Below are 21,913 nucleotides of genomic sequence, written 5' to 3' on the forward strand. Positions count from 1 at the left end.
GGGATGAGCCTTCTGACTTTCCTCTGAGCACAGGGAGTTGAAGGAAGAGTCTACCACACTCACTGTTTAACAGTGACAAGGGACCGTGCGTCAATCTGTCACCACTGGGTCAGTTAGACCCTTAATTTGGCCTTTGAGTAAGAGTCCTAGACATGTCCTGCCGAGTGCAGGGCAGTAACATTTTAGGCCTTTCAAGGCACCTGCCTTCAGTCCCAAGTGCTCCCATCAGCCCTCCAGCCAGAACCATCAACAGCAGTGAGCACAGGGCTGGACTATACAGCAGCAAAGCTTCAACTGCTATAACAGGCAGATGTGGGGTGCAATACCCCCACCTACTACAGACACTGCCCCAGCAGCACCTCCTCCCCTAGAAGCCTCCTCTCCAGCCTCTATCCTAGCCAGCCAGGGGCTTCATTTCTTCAAATGCTACAGCGGGGGGAAGAAAGCTGGCAGCCCTAGCTACACATGTAGAACAGTAACTAAGATGTGTCTTTTTTTTTTTTTAACCTCAACTCAGATTTACAGCCATTGTTCAAACCCAGTTTTTTTGTTTTGTTTTGTTTTGTTTTGTTTTTTTTGCTAAGGTGCCACACGGGGTCTGGAACAAATCATCTTCCTCAAGTGCTCCTGACTTCCATAACTTCAACAATGGAAGAAGGGGGAGGGGGTATACTGGAAACCACTTCAGTTGCTGGGAACTAGTAACTGTAAACACTGACTTGAAGTTGCATTTTTCTACACTCCTGAAAAAATAAATTATGGGTTAAAGGTGTTGTTGTTGTTCATTTAGCTATTTGGGACCAAAAGACCCCATCTTAAAAAGATAAAAAAATCAAAACAGTAGAGTCTTGGCTGGAATTTTCCTTTATTTCTCACTTTTACAGTCACAGATGTTTAAATTCTGAGCAATAATTCATAATAATTATATCTAGTGGAAGAAAACAAAGGCAGAAAGTATAAGAGACTCCAGAGATGAGGCTACTGCAATGGGAGTTAAAACTCAGAGCACCGGGGCCACTAACGCTAAACATAAAGTGTAGACGCGCTCTGAGAAGACCACGAGCCCCAAACACAAAACCCAGCAATGCCTAAAGCAAGGAGCCCACCGTGTTCTCACGGGACAGAAAGTGCTGTGGTGGCTTTCTTCAAACGCTTCTGCCCTGCTGTGTCATAAAGAATGCTTATCAACACAGGCACACACAGCAGGCATCTGAGAATCCGTCAGTCCCACAATCTCTTGCTACAGATCTCTTAAACATCTTTAAATTAATGAGAAAGGACAGAAGTTCAGTCTCTTGAATTTTTAAGTTACAAAAATTGACAAGTATTCACAAAAGTATAGACACTATACACTTTCCCACTTTGTCCCCATTCTGAGCTCACACGGACAGGGAACTGGCTCCTAGTGCAGATGTGCCCATGCTGCTGAGCAGGAAGGTGGTGACACAGCTAACAAGGGCCAGGCCTTCCATGAGTCTGGACTGCCACAGTCACCATGACTGTGACCACGAGCACAGTCAGGTCAGGTCCCCTCACACCTTGCTTCCAACATCAGATTTCCTGCACAGAACACGTCACCCTTCTGTTAGTTCTTCCTTGGGGGATCCAAGATCATTCAATAAATCTCTGCCAGCAGCTCCAGCTTTCGAAGCAAAATGCACCGCTCCCTGCTTAAAACCGAGGCTCTTCAGGCTTCGGGCATAGTCTGCATAGATGGCAGTGATGAGCTTCTGTAACCCTCAGTTAAGGAAGCAAAGAGCAGGAGGGCGGGGATTTCCTCAGACTCTAAAGCCAGGAGGGCAGCCCTGCCCAGGTGCCCCAGGGGACCTGGTGGCCATGAGGAGCAGCATGCCATGAGCATAGGAGTTTGTAATAGGCTCCAGACAGCTGGGCACTGGCTTTTCAGATGCCCCTGCTCTGTCATGGTGAAAACACTGATACCAGTGACTAGGTCCATGGCTTTGTCTAACTTTAGGCTTTAGTTTACTTGTTCAAAGATTCTGCTTTAGTTTAGCTTTCAAAACCAACATATAGAAATAGGGCCAAATGTACTCAAGAAAATAGTACAACGAGAAAAGGTAGTTATGTAAACACAAGGACCTGGGGGCTATTTCTAAAGGCCTGTTCTTTTCAAAAGAAGAAAGTACCTTAGTGGTGTAGAAATGGCTAGTAGAAATCCAGTGTCCCTGACTGTATGCTACATCTCAAGTGCTCAGTCCTACTTCATGTTAGAGGTTCACCTGGGTACAGCAGGGATCCTCACCTGGGTACAGTGAGGGTTCTCACCTGGGCACAGTGAGGATTCTCACCTGGGTACAGTGGGGGTTCACACCTGGGTACAGTGGGGATCCTCACCTGGGTACAGGAGGGATCCTCACCTGGGTACAGCGGGGGTTCTCACCTGGGCACAGTGAGGATCCTCACCTGGGTACAGTGGGGGTTCACACCTGGGTACAGTGGGGGTTCACACCTGGGTACAGCGGGGGTTCTCACCTGGGCACAGTGAGGATCCTCACCTGGGTACAGTGGGGGTTCACACCTGGGTACAGTGGGGATCCTCACCTGGGTACAGTGGGGATCCTCACCTGGGTACAGTGGGGATCCTCACCTGGGTACAGCGGGGGTTCTCACTAGGGTACAGTGGGGGATTTTCAATTTTTTAGCTTATATTTTCTAGGTAAACACATAAAACATATTCCACAAAATGTCTCATTTAGGAAGAATACTACTTTAAAGTACCAAGAGCATCTGCTTTTCTAAACCATTTACTTCCCTCCTTTCACTGTGCAGTCCCTTGCTTCTCCTCTAGCCAGCCTGCAGAGCAGCAACCCGTTCTGAGTCTTTTCCCTCCCCTTTCTCCTTCTCTTCTGGGTTTGGTGACTCACAACATGGATCCTTCTCAATATAATATAGTTCTAAACCTCACTCACGTCACCTTTAACTCATTCAGCGCAAACGTCCTTGCAAAGGATATCTGTGTCCTCACTGACTTCAAATGCACCATACTTGAGACAGGCTTCCACAAACAAGGCGGCTCTATCGAAGTACCTCATGCTGGGCAACAGAACAAAAATGAGTTAGTTCTCAGCAAACAGACAAGTTAGTGTTCAAGATCTGCCACAGCTGGGCGGAACCAAGCATGCACTCTGTCTGGAGCTTTGTACACGTTTCTCGTGGAAGGAGAGCTCCATGAATCACGGCAGCAGCCCTCAGTCCTGGTTTATATAGAGAAGAGAGCAGACTTTTCCAAGCACAAGCTTGATGGTGGATCCTGCAGAAGACTGTTTAAACCACTGCACTCCAGGACCACATGCTTTTCTAGATCATGCACCCACTGCCCAGAGCTGGCAAGTGACCTGTCGAATCTGCCTCAGCCTGCAATGGTCTCCTGTCAGAGTGAGACGTTTCCCCTCACCTTGCCCTACTCTACCTCCCAGTCCTTGGGGCTTCTGCTCAGCTACCCTTTCAAGGCTGAATCTTCCCTAATGCCTAAAAATGTCTGCATTCTTAAAATACGTGCCCTTTAGGTTTGGCAAACATATTGGTGGCAAATATTACAGGCTCTAGAACAAATGACTAACGATGCCCTATCCCACTTTAAGTTCTTCACAAGCCTTAACAGCATCACTCCCTTCTCAGCTCCCACCTCCTCCATCAGAGCATGAGGCCGCAGAGTGGCTCACCAGGCACAGCCCAAGTGGCCAGGGCTCACATGGCATACCTGTGGAGTGTCTCTGCCACACTGACAAAGCAACCCAGAGAGAGGAGGACCAGCAGGGCCTTGGACTTCTGGTTGACTTGTGGAGAACAAAGGTGGTCAACCCAGCGCTTCAGAACATCCGCGCACTCTTCAGGATTTAACCGGACCTGAGGAAGGGGTCCATGTTAGAATAGAAGCGGCCCATATGGTACAAACAACGTTAAGTGTGCTTCTCTGAAACAAGCAGCTGGGCTTCGCTTTGTTACACAGCCCAGAGGCTGCGGTTTGTCACAAACTGCATGAGCAGCACTGTGGGGCAGCCACAGCAGACCCCAGCAGACAGGAGTCAGCTGCTTTCCCCTGACAGCTACCAAGGTGAGCTCTGTCTTCCAATAAGGAGCAGCAGCTAATACTCAACCAGAGGTGGAGCTGCAGGAGGCCAATTGTGGAGCAGCTTTGCAGGAAAAGCGCAGGACACCTTCTGGAAATGCCCACCTTTGCAAGCCACGCCGCTCGATTCCACTCGCCATACGTCTGCAGGTAGCGGCAGGCGTCCGCAGCCTTGTCTATCAGGCACAGTAACTGAACGCCCTCTGGAAGGCAGAAGAACAGTCCCCTCATCTGACCCTGCAGTGCTCTATGTAACAAATCATTAAATAGTAAAACCATGTTTGACTTTAGCCTTGTACATTTTATAAACGGTGAGTACACTGAATTACCTCAAAAACGGGTATTCAGCCTGGACCTATGGGAAGCTGCTCAACTGAATTTTAAAATGAAGTATTAGAACAGAACTCTACAATGATAACTCTCAAGCAGCCAGGGTCGTAAGTATGAACAGCCCAGAGCATCAATCAGGAAGGTGCCCCTCGCTCAGGATCGCAGGACCCAGGCCTACCGTCTCTGCAACCATTAATACGCCTCCTTTTATGCTTAAAGTAAGTTCTATGTATGCAACTGCGGCCACCCTATAAGCAGCACTAATTTTCTGCAGCATAGATAGAGACACGTTCTTCAGCAGCCCAACAGCACTAACAGATGCAGCTAGCGTGAGCCTTACCTGCCAACTTGCCATTGGCGATCATATTGGTTGCCACCAGCTTAATTGTGCTCTGAGAAGGGCCTGAAGAGGTGACAGTGGTGACCAAGCAAGCTTTCAGCGAGTCACAGTAATAGTGCTGGTTATCTGCACTCGTTTCCAACAGCAGCTGCACAGCTCTGTCTGTCTAGTAAAGAAACACCCCCTTTCATTATGAAAACATTTTCTTCCAAAGGAGTCTTTTAGAATTTGTAATGTGGGATGTCAAAGTCTGCAGCCCACAGGCAACAATCACTTTCCAAATATGTTTTATTAACATATACAAACTAACTAAAGTACCACACTTCATCTCTAAGGCAAGTATAAACCCAGCCTGGCAGAGCTGCTGGGGACTGCCCACTTCGACTGTGCACAACCAAGGGCAGCAAACGAAACCAAACCAAACAGTTACTTTCTGTGTTTTAGCAGCCAGAGCTGCAGCAGCCTTGTGACTCACACGTTCTGACACTGTTATAGAAAGCCTAAGTGTGTGCACAGGCCATGCATTCAAGTGGGTACATACACACGGATGCAGAAGTGAGAGTGAACGTGTAACAGTGCTCTGAAATGTTGATCACTAGCAACTCCGGGAAGCACCAAAACTGACATACCTGACCCAAGAGCAGAAGCTGGTCTGTGCATTTCCTTGTGTGATCATAAGTTGATCGCTTTACTTCCTGTAGATTAACTCTTTCTAGCTGAAATTTCTGAAGTAGGAAAGAAGGAAGAGAAAGAAAAAAGAAAGAGGAAGAAAGAAAGAAGGAAAGAAAGAAACAAAGAAAGAAAGAAAGAAAGAAAGAAAGAAAAGATTCAGTTTGGACTATCAAGCTTTTTAAGTCAAGTAAAAAATTGAGATTTATTGAAACTTGAAGTGAGTAAATTAAAATGAGCCTTCCAGGTTAAAAATTTTAAGGCAATATGAAGATTAGTTTAATAATAATTTTTGTATGTATTAAATTTTTTCTAAGCTTTCAGAGAATCAGGCTTCTCTCAGACAAAAATGCCACAATACTTATTTCTAGGATGTGAACTTTAACTTGGCTCGAAAGTTCCCCAAGTTTAAGACGCTCAGGAAAAGCTCACTAATGAAGGTGGTACGTGTGAAAAGTCTTTGCTCTAGAAAGCTGCAGCACCTGGAAGTAGGCATTTTCACAGAGCACGTCATAGCAGATGTCCAGCGGGTTGTTCAGCCTGTCCCGAGGAGTATCTTCCTTGGCTTCCACTGTGTCCCCAGACTTGGCTTGGGACAAGCTGTGCAGGTAGTGGGCCGCCACTGTCCAGAAGTGCAGCTCTGACTCATCGCCATAAAGCCTGGGAGGGAGGGAAGCAAGGCCTCCGTGAATTCACGCACTGGTCTGAGTGGCCTCAAGGGCCAGGAGCACAGTGCACACTTCAGAGTCCATCAGGGGGAGCGCAAAGCAGTCATCTTCCAGCCTGGTGACTGGGCTGCCAGCCACACAAGGCCTGACCACACAGAGCCGCACTTGCAACAGCTCTGTAGGCCTGGTGTTCCACTAGCATTGTGTTCCAGCATCAGCTTCACAAAGTATCAAAACAATCTGCTACTTGTTTTCTTGAACATGGAGGGAGATATCTTCATGGTAAGTGACTCTGCTGAGCACCAGGGAAGTACAGCTTATTGCTTTTAAAGGTAACTCATCAGTATGTTTATGAATACCAAGTTTGTAGCTTGCCTTTTAAAAGTTGCCTATAGGTGAAAGTCTTTGCAGCACAGAAAGCCTAGATCTCCTTTGAGATGTAACTGAATTTCCTGGTTTGTATTTATTCTTAAAATGGACTCAGTCTATTCCAAAGGAGAGGCTTAGATTTTTAAAACATGTTCAGTTGTAATTTTTACAAAGCCTCAATAAAATAAGTTAACTTGAAATGTCAGAGAGCATTACCTGGAAATAAGCAGGCACCTCTGCAGGAGAGTGAATTCAGGGTCCAGCAGGAGTTTCTTTATGTCGCTGCAGACAGGAAGCCAGATAGAGGGAGGGCAAACATTTCCAACCAAACAAAAACCAAAGAGATGTAACAACACAAGTTTACAATTTCTAAGAGCAGTTACTTTGTCTTGGCTCCCAACTTCACAAGTGGAAGGACGCTGTCAATCACCCTGAGCACTGGGGGCCAGGGCTCAGCTCTGTAGTCTTGTTTACCTGACTACAAAAGTAAGAATGTCACTACTGACATTATTCTTAAAGTCTACAGTTTCCCAACTCAGGACAAATGTTAATCTTTGGAAACTGAAGAAACATGAATAATTATTTTAAAATTGCCATATTATATGCAGCAGAGTCTGCAAGGCAAAAACATGCTCTATTTTACCAAGAACTTCATGTGGAACCCTATTTTTCTCCTTCCTTTGTAATATAATTCTTAATGTTTATTTTATTTTATTATTTTACTTTTTTTTTTTTTGGTTTCGAGACAAGGTTTCTGTTACACAGAGCCCTGGCTGTCCTAGATTCGCTCTGTAGACCAGGCTGGCCTCAAACTCACAAAGATCTGCCTACCTCTGCCTCTCAAGTGCTGGGATTAAAGAAATGCGCACAATGCCCTGCCCTCTCAATGTTTATTTTTAAATGCTCATTGCTCTAAGAAGCAACAGTTTCTTAGCCAGGATTGTGCAGTCACCAGCACCTGGCACCTGCCGTTTCAATGTCACCTGCCTGTGCTCTCTGGCACAGCTCAGAGAAGCTCACAGTGGAGCCTCACTACACACAGCTCAGTCCTGTCAGAGCACAGCTGTCTGAGCACTGGGAACTGGGTGGAGACCAATACTCTGTCCCTGTAATTACTAATGTGGGCCTTCTAGCACATAAGACTACAAAGAGGAACAAACCCATGTCAACAGCTGGACTCTCTGTGGTCCATTAACACTTAGGAAAATAACTGTTTTGCTTTTAAAAAGTCAAATGAATGTGTGTCGCTGTCCCATGTTCTTAGTCTATGAACGGGAGTGCTTACGTAGACAATGCATTCAACTGTTCTTGAAGGAGACTCTTTACTTCTTCATTTTCTGGATAGTCACTGTGCAGAAAAAAGTTCGAATCATTCATTGTCTCTGCATTTACTGCCATGTAGTTCTCTACTGAAAAGTTGTGTTAATATAGAAATAACAGTGTATAACCTCTAGTTAAAAGATTTGGCCACAGATCAAAGTAGTAATGATGTGTCTGCAACTCACTGACTGACCATTTTTATGGCTGTCTTTGCCTTACTGAATAAAAACAAGGAAATAAAAGAATCGCAGACTTCCAAAAGAGGGGGAGAGCTGGTTAGCTGGCTCTAAGAAGCACCAGGGTTAGGTCCCTGTTCACAGAGACCCTACAGTGATCAATGACTAGTGACTTGTTCCCTCTGCCCTGTAGAATGGCCATGATAGGTTTTAGGTAACATACTTATTGCCTTAAAAACAACAACAAAACTCTCATCCCACACCAACCTGTGCATCCACGTACAATAGGTTCAGTCAACTGTAGATTGAAGTAATATTGCTAATGCGTCTCTGTGATTTTTTTTTTCCAGTGAGGAGGGCGCACTCCTGGTTCGGGTCTATAGAGAACCAGGGCTGGCCCTGAGCCTCCAGCACCCCTCGGCTCTCCTCACAGTCACCCTTTCCCTGTCATGATGCGCCCCTGGCCAGTGATCACCCAGTCCTGAGAGCACCCTCTGAGCCCGTGAGTCCTCACTGCTCCATTATACAGAGGCCCCACAGTGGTGCAAACAGGGGTGAAAGAAGAACCCTTTTAGTGTCTCTGCCTTTGCTTAGACTGTTTTTAAGGCTTTGTTCTTTTTAAGCTCTGGATTGCGAGCCATAGCTAATATTCATGTGTGCCCTTCAACCCCAAGTACAGTATGCAAAGAAAACAAAAATAAAGTAACTTACATGTGAGAAATGTCCAAAGAATATCTCCCATTCCAAGGCTGGTGTAGTAAGAAGGCTTTCAAGGCTAGGGAGGCTCTTGGGACAAGGAGGTATGGGCACCACACAGGCTCTAGACAGCAAAATAGGACTTCTCAAAAGACATGAACTTTTATACCTCAACAGAGCCTCGGCTATAGACCACTTATAGAGCAGTCAGCAGAGAGCTATGCCCAAATCTGGTGCAACTGGGAGTCTATTCCAGAGCAGACTCTGCATTCAACTTTGGTTAGTTCGTACTTTTTCTCCTTTTTAAAGTTTAGGTACCTGGAAAGGTACAAAGCTCTGTACTACTGAACAAAAGACTCAATGTAATGACTCAACTCAACACATACTGAGAAGCCCATTTAAAAAAATATTAAAAGCAACTATACTTACCTTGCAATGCCTGTGCCACCAGACCTGTTTTTCTAGGACTATTAATCTAACGTGGTCTACCCACCCACCCACTAGGAGTTTGTTGCTGCAGGGTTCTGGTGGCCTCTGATCTCTGGCATTCCCAGGAGTCCATTATTAAGTCTACTGGATAAGGGGATAACTTCCTACAGGCACGGTCCTCACCCCCAGTCCCCAACATGCAGCAGGACGTATATAGCTTATTATTGAAAAGTCATTAGAGTCATGTTTTCCCAAGAGTTCTCTGAAATGAAACAGCAGTCACCCTCTCTCTAGGTGACCAAGGCCTGTGACAACAAGCACCCTCTCAGGAATGTGTCTTCCTTACCCGTTAACTCCTGCTCGTCCATTCTAAAGCACGTGGACTTCATTGACATCTCCAGGACTCTGATGCACCCGTCATCAGATGCCAAGATCACCTTGTCTGATGTGCACCAGTCCACATCCAAAATCCGAAAGGTCACATTCCTTCCACTTCTTAAGCTGCTCACCATCTGAACCTGAGAGAACGATTGCCAGAGGATAAGTTGTTTACCACTCTGGTTTAAATGGTCAGAGGCTGTGTGGGAAAGGCCCAGAGCATGTCTGAAAGTGAAGAGCCTCTGGCAGCCCATCCCACACGCAGACTGCACTCCATTGGCCGCAATCACAGTAAGGACATTAAAAATCAATCAATCAATCTGTCATACTGTCTTGCTTACAATAGAAATACTGTGAGCAAAATTCTCTAACAATGACTTGTGATTATAAGGTGAACATACTTATTGGAGAGTCCATCTTCAGGAAAAGTGGAAAACAGAATCCGTTCTGACGGCTGCCAGCTTTTTGTGCTTCCGTGCCAGGCTGCAGGGTGGACCTACCTCTTTAGTGTCCCACACCTCAGCGCCATCAGTATACATTGCTATCAGCTTCTGGTTTCCTTTGCCAGGGGCAAAGCGGATCTTCCTCACCCAACTTCTATGTGTAGGTATTCCTCTGAGGACAAAGAAACGAAAGCAGTGGCATGATACGGAGCGGAGCACGGTCAGTGTGTCCACCATTCTGACAGCATGAGGAAGGGAGAAGCACTTCACACTCTTGGGAGCCACATTTGACAGGTAGCTCTGCCATTAATATCTGTTGGACCAAGATCCCGGGGCTTCTGCATGGCTACCTGCAGAGCAGAGCCTGGCTAACGACCAGCCTTCCCTCCAGAGTGTAGGCGTCAAGGGACTCAAAGCTCCAATTTATACTGCAAGTTTCGATTTGAACAGAGATTTCTCTGGACTCCTACCTGGATACTCTGCCTTTCAAATCCCAGAAGTTTAAATTCCCATCCATGTCTCCAAGCACTAACGTATCCCCTTTCCAAGCGATGCAGGTAATACTGCCCATGCTACCCTAGAAGCAAGAGCAACAAAACCACATGTGAGCGTCTCCACGGAGTGACCATCAGAGCACACTAACCCCTGTAATGATCACACTGAACTAATGAAGGCATTACTTAACAGCACTTACTTTCATCTGAGTGCCATCAAATCATAACACTCTGAACACTGAAAGAGCCACTTCACATCAGTTTCAACTGCACTGAAACACACACTTCAATTTGATGGACATTAAGCTATCTACACTACATCTACAGAAAAGGTTGGCATTAGGAAAAAGAAAATTCCAGAAAGAAAAAAATAAACTGCAGTATAGAGCGCCGACTCTAACTTATCTCTTTATAAATGTTAATAGTTATTCAAAGAGAATCTCAATCACCCTCATAACTAACTGTGTAATAGTGTGTCTACCGGAAAAGAAGATTCAGTGCACTGCTGACACACTGCTGACACACTGCTGCAAGAGGCAAGTGTAGCAGGAGAACCTGCAACCCAGCAGAGGCACAGGGTAGTGATACCCCAGAAGCTAAGAAAAACAAAATTAAAAACCAATATTAAAAATGAGCTTAATAACTAAAAACTTACATTAAGCACATGAGATTCTGTGTAATATGATGCAACGCTTACAGATTTTATTTCCATTTTTCTGAAATTTTAATGGAATGTTTAAGAAGAGTTTGCCTTTAAGTTCACTTTGTCTCAAATATGTTTACATTTTAAATCTTACTTTCCTTTTCACATTTAAAAATGAGAGAATTATAGGTTAAATAAGCCTACAAACTACTATTGCTGCGTTAATCCAACTGAGCAGACTTCTGAAGTGCTGAGGGGAGTGAGCCTTGAGGAAATGCCAGGGTGTTTCTGGAGGGCCTGCTGTACACCTCCTGTGGCTCTGAACACCTGTTGCCAGCTGATATGCTGGCCAGAAGCCAGGCAGGATGCACAAACAGCAGATTCTCACTGCCTCACTCTTTCTGCTTCCAAGACAAAAGGCAGCCAGCCACTATGGATCTCACATACACACACACACACACACACACACACACACACACACACACACACACACACACTTTAAAATAGGCAGAATTTGTGTGTCATACTTTGGGGGCCAAAATCCAGAGTGAAAATTTCAACTCAAAAGCCAATGGTTAGAACTTCACATTTGAAGCTGGGCATGGTGGCACACGCCTTTAATCCCAGCACTTGGGACGCAGAGACAGGCAGATCGCTGTGAGTTCAAGGTCAGCCTGGTCTCCAAAGTGAGTCCAGGACAGCCAAGGCTACACAGAGAAACCCTGTCTCGAAAAACCAAAAATAAATGAATGAATGGATGGATAAATAAATAAATAAATAAAACCAAAAAACCAAACCAAACCAAACCAAACCATTTGAAAGAACAATAAGGGAAATACTGGATCAAAACAACGTCCTTTTTGTACATACATAGTCTATAGACGTCAATCCCTTCCCTAAACACAATATTCTCTGAAGCAGATACCAAATCCACCAGTGGCTGCAGGCTCACTGACAAGTCATTCCTTGAAGGACTTGCATTCATTTGAAATAAAAGAGCTCAGCAGAATAAAGAGAATGGTTATACTCTGACTCAAAGACCCTGTTAAATAGAGGCGAAGCCTTCTGACCTGTGGCATGACTGGCTACCTTGAGGAGACATTTAAAGGAAACTCATGTCCAGAGCTGGCAGTGCTTGGAAAGTAAAGCCACCAAGCCTGACAATGTGAGTTTGAGACTTGGGATCCATATGACAGAAAGAGAAGACTGATTACTACAAGTTGTCTTGGATGCCACATGGATGCTGTAAATAATAATGCAATAAATTAGAAAACATATACTCATGTCTGAAGTTCAAAGCTTTTTCTTTGGTCTACTGTTTTGAGTTTCCAGTATGAAGCAACTGGAAAGTGAAAAGACCAAACTATTTGTAGGTGACTCTGTGTCTCCCAACTTTTAGCAGCATTAGCTACAACAGCTTTTCTTTGCAAACATTTAAGGTTACATTCCTGCAACACAGACGTCAACTTCCCACATTCATAGTACAATATCCCACAAATCCTATCTGTGGTAACAGCAAATGTGCTTAAAAGTAGGTATCAGCAAGTCTTAGATATTATTTACTCTTACATATGCATAAGAAGAAAAGACTGTGATGCTAACTTTGATTTTAGAGTATGGTGTTAGGGAAAGGCCTTCAAATCTGTTTGTTAACTGGGGAGACTTGGTAGCTAGCCCCTACAGGACTCCATCTGTTCAAGAGCCACAAGTTACTTCCCACAGTGAGTAGAACTGACGCAAGGACAAACAGCAGACTGACAAGGTGACAGGGTCTAATTTCTGGAAGCAGGTTGCCCGCCCTGGCTCTCTTGACTCACTCACTTGAGGAGAAGTCAGTTGCCGAGATTGGTGATGACACAAGACGTACTCAAAGAAGCACTTGGCTCTCACCAACAGCAGCTTTGACTTTAAGAGGCCATGTGATGGCACCATCTTGGAAGTGGATACCCATGATGGCTAGTTCTTAAATAAACTTGACACAGGTGAGGGTCAACTGAGAACATGGCCGCAGCAGATTGGCCTGGGGGTATTTCTTGATTGGTGGTTGGTGTGCTATGTCCCAACTCACTGTGGACAGTGCCATCCCTGGGCAGGTGGTCCTGGGTTGTGTAAGAAAGCAGGTAGGGCAAGTCATGGTGAGCAGGCCAGTAAGTAGCACTCCTCCACGGCCCCTGCTTCAGCTCCTGCCCTGACTTCCCGCAGTAGCACAGTGGGACCTGAGCGGTGCAGGTGGCTATAGCCATGGCATTTATCCTAGCAACGGAGACCCTGACTGAGACTGTCTCTGCCCCATCTAATTAGAATGACTGCAGCGAGTCAAGATCCTTCCTGAGACACTTTAAACATGGGATTCAGCTTCCTTCTAGGACATCTATTCTTAGATGTAAGTTTTAATTAAATATGCATTGTTTAAAATCTGCTTTGCGCCTCCATTTAATTGTAATCTGCACTGGTTAACAGTGTATTAATTCATCTATTAAAAGCAATCTGTAAGATGCTGATGCTAATTATTAACTATAATTGATTCCACAAGACCACAAAAGATATTAATACCACTATACTTACAGTTTGATTAAAATTATTCCAAACTAACCAAGTATATTATAAACATTTACAGAACAGAAACGGGATAGCTGCTGATGTCAGACAGAGCTAAGTGCCAAACATGCTCTGTCATAACTCAGCCATGAACCCTGGAAAGTCTCTTCCTGTCCTCAGTTTCATAAGCAAATGGAGGTAATTCCCATGGACCGCCATGTGGGAAGATGGAGCAGGACACATGATCTAGGACTACAGTGTTGTGCTACTTTGCAGTGGTATGGACCAAGTTCAATCAGGGATGACTTCTTAAATAGTAACAATACTCGGCTTTTCTGAGATGCTTTCCCTAACTATGTCTTTGCTGAATATGGATAACGATCCCTGACCATACTCCTGACAGAGATGTACTTGAAGACGACACTCACGTCTGGTGGGATCCGAGCACTGTCTTTCACAGAGTTTCCTTCTACTGTGAGATGATAAACTTGGCCATCGTTGTCAGTAAACACAAAATGCTCCCGAGCAGAGATGTTCTGACTGAGTTCAGACTTACTTTCTGCCTCCTGTAATAAGCTTTAAGATAGAAAAAAAGATAAATGTTCCCCCTAGAATGACACTCATTAATACCCACCATCGAGATGCATTTAAAGGAAGTCCAAGACCATTTAAAAACCTCTGAAGTTTAGTATAACAATACACGGTTCCCAGTACATTCTCTGCGAAGGTGACTGACTTATACATCTCAGTGTTTGCTTGTGTTTCAACATTTCATGGGATAAAGGTGCTAGCTTGATCACACTCATGGCTGCTGAGGAGTTCTCTGCCAGGACATGAGCAGCACAAGGTCCGCCAACAGGGGACAGAACACAGTACCTGATCACAGACGACTCCACAGCACCTAGCTCTGCGTCTGAGACGACAGTCTGGCGGGCCATGGCCTCCCGGGTGGCAAGCTGTTTCTTTCTCAGGCTCTTCAGGTTGTGAGATGGTGACCATTCCTGCACAGCAGAGGCAGACAGACTATCAAAGCCTGTTTAGAGCAGCTAGGCCCAGCTACTATCAGCACACAACTGGTTTTCAAGTAAGGACACTGTTTCATGGCAACCTTCTAGACACAGGCTTTCATGCTTTCTTGAACTCCATACAGCCCTGTGCCTTCCTGCCCACACAGGGTTAGAGGATTGTACTCTTCCCTCAGGTGCACAAAGAGCTGCTCATTTACGTGACTGTTCGCACACCCTCGCCTACTCTGATGAGCTTAATCCACTATCGTCTCATGTAAAAATTCTTTTTAAAGTTTAGTTTTATATGTGTGTTTTGTTTGTATATATGACTGGGCACAACATGCGTGAGTTATAGATAGTTGTGAGCCACCACATGGGTGTAGGAAATTGAACCCCAGGCCTCTAAAAAAAGCAGTTAGTACTCTTAATTGCTGAGCCATGCATGTCTCCAGCATGTCATATGAACGTTCTTAACATGTAGTTACTGTACAAGTGAGGATTCCTCACACAGTTAGTTGTCTGGCTTTCTTTTGCTGTCCAGCCTAAGCTGAATAAAATGTGCTGCTCTCCCACTTCTGCCTCCCATGGACAATTCTCATATGCACGAGAATCCAATTTTCATGTGCTGCGCTACATACCATCCTTTTTTATTCTTTTATTAATTATTTTCCTTTATTAATGTGGAATAGTTTTTGCCCAAGAGTGGAGGAAAGGGGGAGTGGGGTGGTGCTTAACATATAATGCTTATTTGTATGGCAACTTACAAAATAAAAGGTGAGGCTGTTTTCTTACACCAACTCCTAAATAGTCTGACTATTCTCTTTGATTTGTATATAACTACACTATGTATTTGGACACACACACACCATCAAAAAACCAAAAAACTTCTGTTTTGAACTCATCTTGATGTTGACCCATTTCCTCTTATGTCAATAGGGCACTGGTTTTATTTCTGTGGCTTATAAAAAGTACTAATACCAAATATCATGGCCAACTTTTTCATCTTTTTATTTCAAGAACGGCAGCCATTTAAAGCCCATATTCTTTCATATCTCAAGATATCCAAACATTAACACATTTTAACAAGAAAATAAATGCAGGAATGATGCTAACTCAAGCTACCACACAGATCAGTACCCACGAAGGCCAGCTCTCAGATGTGACTTACCAATGCGGTTATAGCAGGGAAGCTCTTAGACATTTCTCTAAGGAGGGTGCAAGTTCTAATATCCCATAATTCCAGGGGCTTGTCTTTGAAAACAACTGCCAAATACTGCCTAAGATAAACAACAACAAAAAGCTATGAAAAGACCCCTTTTTATAACAACAACAACAACAAAGATGAAAATCATCACAAATTAGTTAATAAGCCCCAGGTGGGGGCACACTTAAATGGTATGTCGCATGCATAAGCAATTACACATGGGACCCTGACGACAAGTCATGTTCAAGGTTACATTAAATATGAACCACTGAGGAGCTGGGAGTTTCAGCACAGACAGAACTCTGACAAGTCAGGTGGCATGGACAAAGTTCAGTGGGTTGGGGACAAGATTAGCACTGACTGGCCCATATAATGTCACAGTTTTAGTGAAAATGATCAGAAATGAAATACAATACAGGAAACTGCCAACTTCACTGAAATGGTAAAATTACTTTTGGGAAGGGAAAAATTACCAACAAGGGACATTTTCTTTCTTTGTTTCCTTCTTTCTTTTTCTTTTTTGTTTTTGTTTTTGCTTTTGTGAGACAGGGTTTCTCTGTGTAGCCGTGGCTGTCTTGGACTCATTTTGTAGACCAGGCTGGCTTTGAACTCACAGAGATCCATTTACCTCTGCCTCCCTGAGAGTTGGGATTACAGGTGTGTGCCACCATGTCCAGCCGAGGGGACTTTTCAATGAGGAGGGCTGAGCTGAGCTGCTAGAGGGTCTCAGTATTCCTTAAGCAAACATGTACAGGAGGGAAAGCCCTAGCATGCACTGTCTGGGAGAAAACCACACAGAGCATAAGACGTGGAAGGGTGTATAATAAGGCTAAGCAAATATAAATACTTCAAAACAAGCTGAATTGGCCATTCCAATATCAGACTCTGCAGGCTTATTTCTAAATGGAGATTACCCAAGAGAAAGGATCCTTCCTAATGATAAACCTAAAAGACCAGAACAGCACTGATCTTACAAGTGTCCAGTTTCAGAGCTCAGAATGCCCACCACAGGAGCTTGAGTGCTTCATGAGAAAACTCAAGGAGCCCGTAACTAACTTAGGGAACTGAGCACTCACCTCCAGGGCCACATGGAGTAACTGCAACAGAAAACTAGCAAGAACACAGCAGACGCCAGTAACCAAGCAGAGCCAAACCGCAGAAGACTGTAAATAACAACAGCTTCTCAAGTCACAGGGGACATTCCTTCAGATACCTCAGACACTGAGCCATGTGGCAAATCACACTAAATCTCAAAAATAACATAAACCATGCTCTCTGACTACAACAGAAGTAGAAAACAACAGAAACATGTATCTGGGGGGTGGGGTGGGGAGGAGCCAAATATCTAAATATGCTGTGGGAATGTTAAGATAGCATGACACGGACTAAAATGAAAATATACTGCATCAAAGGCACAGGCCATGTTAACACGTTGTCCTGCCACAGGAAACGCTTATGGTAAAGGCCATGGTTTAAGATCTTGCCCCACAGCAATATGTGCTCTCACCACTGGCATTCAACACTGACCTGCAGCCCTACTCAGTGCAACAGAGAAACAAAAGGCCTGGAGGTGAGAAAGATCAGAAGTGTTTTTATGAGCAGACAAGACTATCGACACAGAGACGGCTAAGAGACCAACAAAAATATTACTAGAATAACAGATTAGCATGGCAAGGTTCAAGGTCACCATCAAAAATTTCACTGCATTTCAGTATATAATAAATATTGGAAATTGAGATAAAAATTCATTTCTAACAGCAGCATAGAAGATATGAAATATTTAATGACATGTAAAGACTTACATATTGAATCATATACAGTATTGCATGTAATATCAAATTGAAAACTATATACTGTTTCTGGACAAAGAAGACCTAAGTAGGTGGTGGTATATGCCACATTCATGAATTTCAAAATTTGTTAAGATGTCTGTTCTTCCCCACTCTGATATATAGAACAAAACTCATGGAAGGTGTTTTGAGTAAATCAGATGAGCTGGCTCTAAAATTAATATAGAAATCCCAAAGTACACTGCTATCATTTTTAACTATTTTCTAAAATGATATGACTTTGATGTGAATTTAACATTTCATGAAATTAATAAAGCCAGCTGTTTTAGTTAGAGTTCTATTGCTGTGATGAAACACCCTGACCAAAATCAAGTTGGAGCGGAAAGGGTTTCTTTAGCTGACACTTCCATATTACTGCTCAGCATCAAAGGAAGTCAGGACAGGAACTCAAACACGACAGGAACCTGGGGGCAGGAGCTGATGCAGAGACCATGAAGGATGCTGCTTACTGGCTTGCTCCCTATAGCTTGGTCAGTGTGCTTTCTTATAGAGGCCAGGACCACCAGCCCAGGGATGGCCCCACCCACATAGGCTGAGCCTCCCTGCATCAATCACTAATTAAGCAAATGCTCTTCAGCTGGATCTTACGGAGGCATTTTCTCAATTGAGTTTCCCCCTCTCAGATAGCTCTAGTTGTGTCAGGTAGCCAGCACAGCCAGTTTTAAGAATTGATGTGTTTTTCCTGATAAAGACTGGTGTCTTGTAATTCTTGTGCCCTTCTGAGCATGGGATTATTGTGAAAGATCTCATTTTCTTTATTTATAGCTTAGGTTCATTTTATTTCCAATAGTCATTTGAATTGCTTTGTTCCAAGAAAAAACACACATAAAGTAGGATTACTAAAAACAAGGAAGGGGGTAAGGAGGGAAACAAAACAAACAGAGCACCTCAAGGCTGTCTTCCACATCTGTGGCCAAACTACACTTTTCAATAGGGCCACACATAACTATTTGCTATTGTTAACAAATCTAAGAATGGCTAGCATAGTCTTGATTTCTTAAAAGTTAAAAAACAACTATAAGATACCATTGAGATAAAACTACAGTTAGTGTAGGTTGATACTTACTTTAAGTGAGACACTTTGATCATTTCAATGGGTGATTCATCATTGCCCCTGTCACCACGAAAAGCAGTGTTCCTCCCTTTAATTGAAAACCGAGAAGGTGAGCAGTCTGCACCACAGGAAAGAACAGGAAGCCCTGCCCACGTCATCTGGCCAGCCACGCCCTCTGCCTCCTGTTCCTTCAGTCCTTTGCTTCAAAGCCAGTTCTAATAATTACATTTAAAAAGTTCTTGAAATATGAAAAGGAAATCAAAATATATTACTTAAATTCGAACACTTATTTTATAAAAAGGTATTTTAATGTTATATAGTTTCTTAAATTCTATAATTCAATTTTAGAACCTTAGATATACGGCTATCTAAAACTTCAAGGCACCTGTGGCCTGGTAGTGATTCACTGTGCTTTTGAAGTCATAGAAGATACACCCATGTTTTCAAATACTGATTAGTTGGGAGGAAAAAAATCCTTTTGAAATAAATATTTAAGATTTCTTAGCCAGCTGCAGTGGTGCACACCTGTGATCCCAGCACTGGGGAGGCAGAGGCAAGCAAGTCTCAGTGACTTCAAGCCCAGCCAGGTCTACAAAGCAAGTCTAGGACAGCCAAGGCTACAAAGAGAAACCTTATCTTGAAAACCCAAAATTACATTTTTTTTCTTATCCTATGTGCAAAATATTAAATGAATAGGTGAGCACATTCCTACCAAAATCCTTTCTAAGGGAAATTTGGAAGTCATAGCTATATGCTGTATTAGTTAAGTGCCAAAAAAGACAACAGTTTTCATAAAAACATAAATTCTACCTTTCATCTGAAGTATATTTTAATATCTTCTTGTGAGATTTTTATTTACATTGAATTAAAAAGAGAGCATAACAATTGAAAAACAACTGAACACACCTATACACCACTGATCCTGCAAGCAGCCAGTGCAATCTATGCTCCAAAAATGGGCCTTTCTAGAATCTGCTTTTCTACTAACCTCCAGAGCAGTGGTTCTCAACCTGTAGGCTGTGACTCCTTGGGAGGTGGGTGTTAAACAAGCCTTCCACAGGGATCGCCTACGACCACCGGAAAACACATCACGATTCCTAACAGTTGTGAAGTAGCAATGAAGGTAACTGAATGGCTGGGTCAGCGCAGCACGAGGGACTTATTAAAGGGTCGCAGCATCAGGAAGGCTGAGAAGCGCTGCTCTCCAGCATCCAGCTACAGCAACCTACACTCTGAGTGCTCACACTTTCAGGAAATCAGCAACTGCTGGTTATTACAGACAAGACTCTATATATACAACGAAGACTCTAAACAACAGTTCTGTTGAAGAAAACAAATGGGATTTTAAAAACCATGAATGACTAATAATAGTATTGCTCAAACTCTGGATATGAGAGGAAGTCAGAGGTAGTATGTAGGTCCCCAGAGAAGGTCACTTCCTGATATTACAGTAACACTGGAGTACGGGCACAACTGACTCTTTATGTTAATACCAACTCTATACAGAAAAACAACCAAATACTTGTTAAACCTACATATCATTATTACGTCAAATCATCTGTATATACTGATTTTTACCATTTCCTTGTTTGTTTGGTTTTTTTGAGACAGGGTCTCACCATGTAGCTGTGGCCACAATGCCCAGTTACTGTATTATTTTGAAGGAACTCACTTATTTGAAACCACCATGTTTAAAGTCCATGTGCTATTACAGTTTAAAGTTCTTCATGAAATTCAATGGGTTCCACATTGTAAGTAATCCTGAATGAGTTTCTTTACCTGAATGTTTTCTTTTCTACTTATTACATTTAGTTATTTATTGAGTGTGTAGATTTGTGAGTGTGCACACACAAATGTCAGAAAATACTTGTAGGGGTCAGCTCTCTACCTCTCTATTTGGGTTACCTACTGAGCTATCTCCGAGATTAAGAAACCCCTCTCCTTATTTTTAAATTATGAGATAGGGCTCATGTGTCCTAGGCTGGCCTTGAACTCATGTAGCTGAGTGCCTTCCTCCTCCTGAATGCTGGGCTCGGCCCTGGTTTATGTGGTGGTGGAGCTGGAAGTCAGTGCTTCCCCATGCTAGGCAAGCACTGAGTGAATGGAGCTGTATCCCCAGCCCTGGAATGTTTTCTATTGCAAAGACTTCACATATTCAAGTTCCCCTAATTCAGGCCTGTAGCTATCAAAAGTTTAAAATCTGAACATTTAAAAAATCATCACTAACCTATACAACTTCTGAAGCCTTCCTTCAATGTTCCAAACTTAAAGCAGGAGACCTAAACCTGCAACTGCAGAAGAGCTTAACAATGATAGAGGGCCAGTGAGACGGCTCCGTGGGTAGGACATTGAGTCCAATCCCAGGAGCCAACATGGCTCAAGAGCTGACTCCCCCAAGTCGTCCTCTGACCTCCACAGGAATGCTGTTACACATAAAACGCAGCACACACAAGAAGACTGGATACCAGCTTCTGTGATGCCTCTGTGGGTCCACACTAACGGTTTCTACTTACCTTGTGCTACATGAACAGTGTGTACACACACACAAACAATGCTGTGACTTTTCTAAGGCAGTTACTACAGACCCAGAGAAAGACCTAGTGAACAGGATGGAAGAACACACACCACTGCGAAAGAAAATGCTCCAGGTACATTTTATGCAAACTGTGCCTTCCAGCAGCACATACGCCACCCCGATATTTCAGTAAGGTGACACACAGACCTGTCGGGAGATCAACCAGCTGAAGCTCATTTCTCACTAGCCCCATGTTGTTTGGGGTTGAAGCAGCAAAAGAGAGGAAACTGGTCAAGCTTGTCCATTCAATACCCCTAGAAAGCAAACATATTTTAGTTTTGTATTCTTTTTTCATTTGAAAAGTTTATTTGAAAAATAAGGGTTTTCCTAAGACCTCATTTTATTACATAATGTAATTGAAAATGTTAACTCGTACCCTTTTAGCCTATATTACTGCATATTCTGACACATGTGAAATTTGGTCTAATTACAATTTTATATCCAAATGTAATGACAACATAGTTATCATAATCCATACTATTGCTAAAATGGATTCAAAAATCCAGCTAGGGAAAAACATTACAGAGCAATTTTCAAGATCCTAATGGCTTAAAACAGGCAGCACAGAAACACTCAGAAGATCCTACTAGGGATGTCATCAAAATTCCCACTGCAAAGCTACAGCAAACCCTGATGAAGC

The 21,913-nt window shown here is 43.5% G+C and overlaps 1 protein-coding gene across 2 annotated transcripts in view; it reads right to left on the reverse strand.

The window, feature by feature from the left end:
* Nucleotides 1–846: 846 nt before the first annotated feature.
* WDR11 (WD repeat domain 11) overlaps nucleotides 847–21,913 on the reverse strand; it is a 41,974-nt gene continuing 20,907 nt past the window's right edge. For both annotated transcript variants that reach the window (XM_084766982.1, XM_084766981.1), the window contains exons 12-29: nucleotides 21,421–21,527; nucleotides 18,711–18,786; nucleotides 15,759–15,867; nucleotides 14,460–14,584; nucleotides 14,012–14,159; nucleotides 10,379–10,485; nucleotides 9,966–10,080; nucleotides 9,434–9,605; nucleotides 8,674–8,782; nucleotides 7,752–7,814; nucleotides 6,683–6,748; nucleotides 5,912–6,089; nucleotides 5,390–5,485; nucleotides 4,761–4,926; nucleotides 4,196–4,293; nucleotides 3,722–3,867; nucleotides 2,974–3,054; nucleotides 847–1,731 (exon numbers count right to left, since the gene is read on the reverse strand). In XM_084766982.1, the coding sequence (XP_084623108.1) occupies nucleotides 1,575–1,731; nucleotides 2,974–3,054; nucleotides 3,722–3,867; nucleotides 4,196–4,293; nucleotides 4,761–4,926; nucleotides 5,390–5,485; nucleotides 5,912–6,089; nucleotides 6,683–6,748; nucleotides 7,752–7,814; nucleotides 8,674–8,782; nucleotides 9,434–9,605; nucleotides 9,966–10,080; nucleotides 10,379–10,485; nucleotides 14,012–14,159; nucleotides 14,460–14,584; nucleotides 15,759–15,867; nucleotides 18,711–18,786; nucleotides 21,421–21,527 (2,119 nt within the window). In that variant the 3' untranslated portion in view covers nucleotides 847–1,574. The remainder of the gene's footprint in view (nucleotides 1,732–2,973; nucleotides 3,055–3,721; nucleotides 3,868–4,195; nucleotides 4,294–4,760; nucleotides 4,927–5,389; nucleotides 5,486–5,911; nucleotides 6,090–6,682; nucleotides 6,749–7,751; nucleotides 7,815–8,673; nucleotides 8,783–9,433; nucleotides 9,606–9,965; nucleotides 10,081–10,378; nucleotides 10,486–14,011; nucleotides 14,160–14,459; nucleotides 14,585–15,758; nucleotides 15,868–18,710; nucleotides 18,787–21,420; nucleotides 21,528–21,913) is intronic.

The sequence above is a fragment of the Acomys minous genome (genome assembly GCF_964271855.1).
Source record: "Acomys minous genome assembly, chromosome: 2".
Taxonomy (NCBI): Eukaryota; Metazoa; Chordata; class Mammalia; order Rodentia; family Muridae; genus Acomys; species Acomys minous.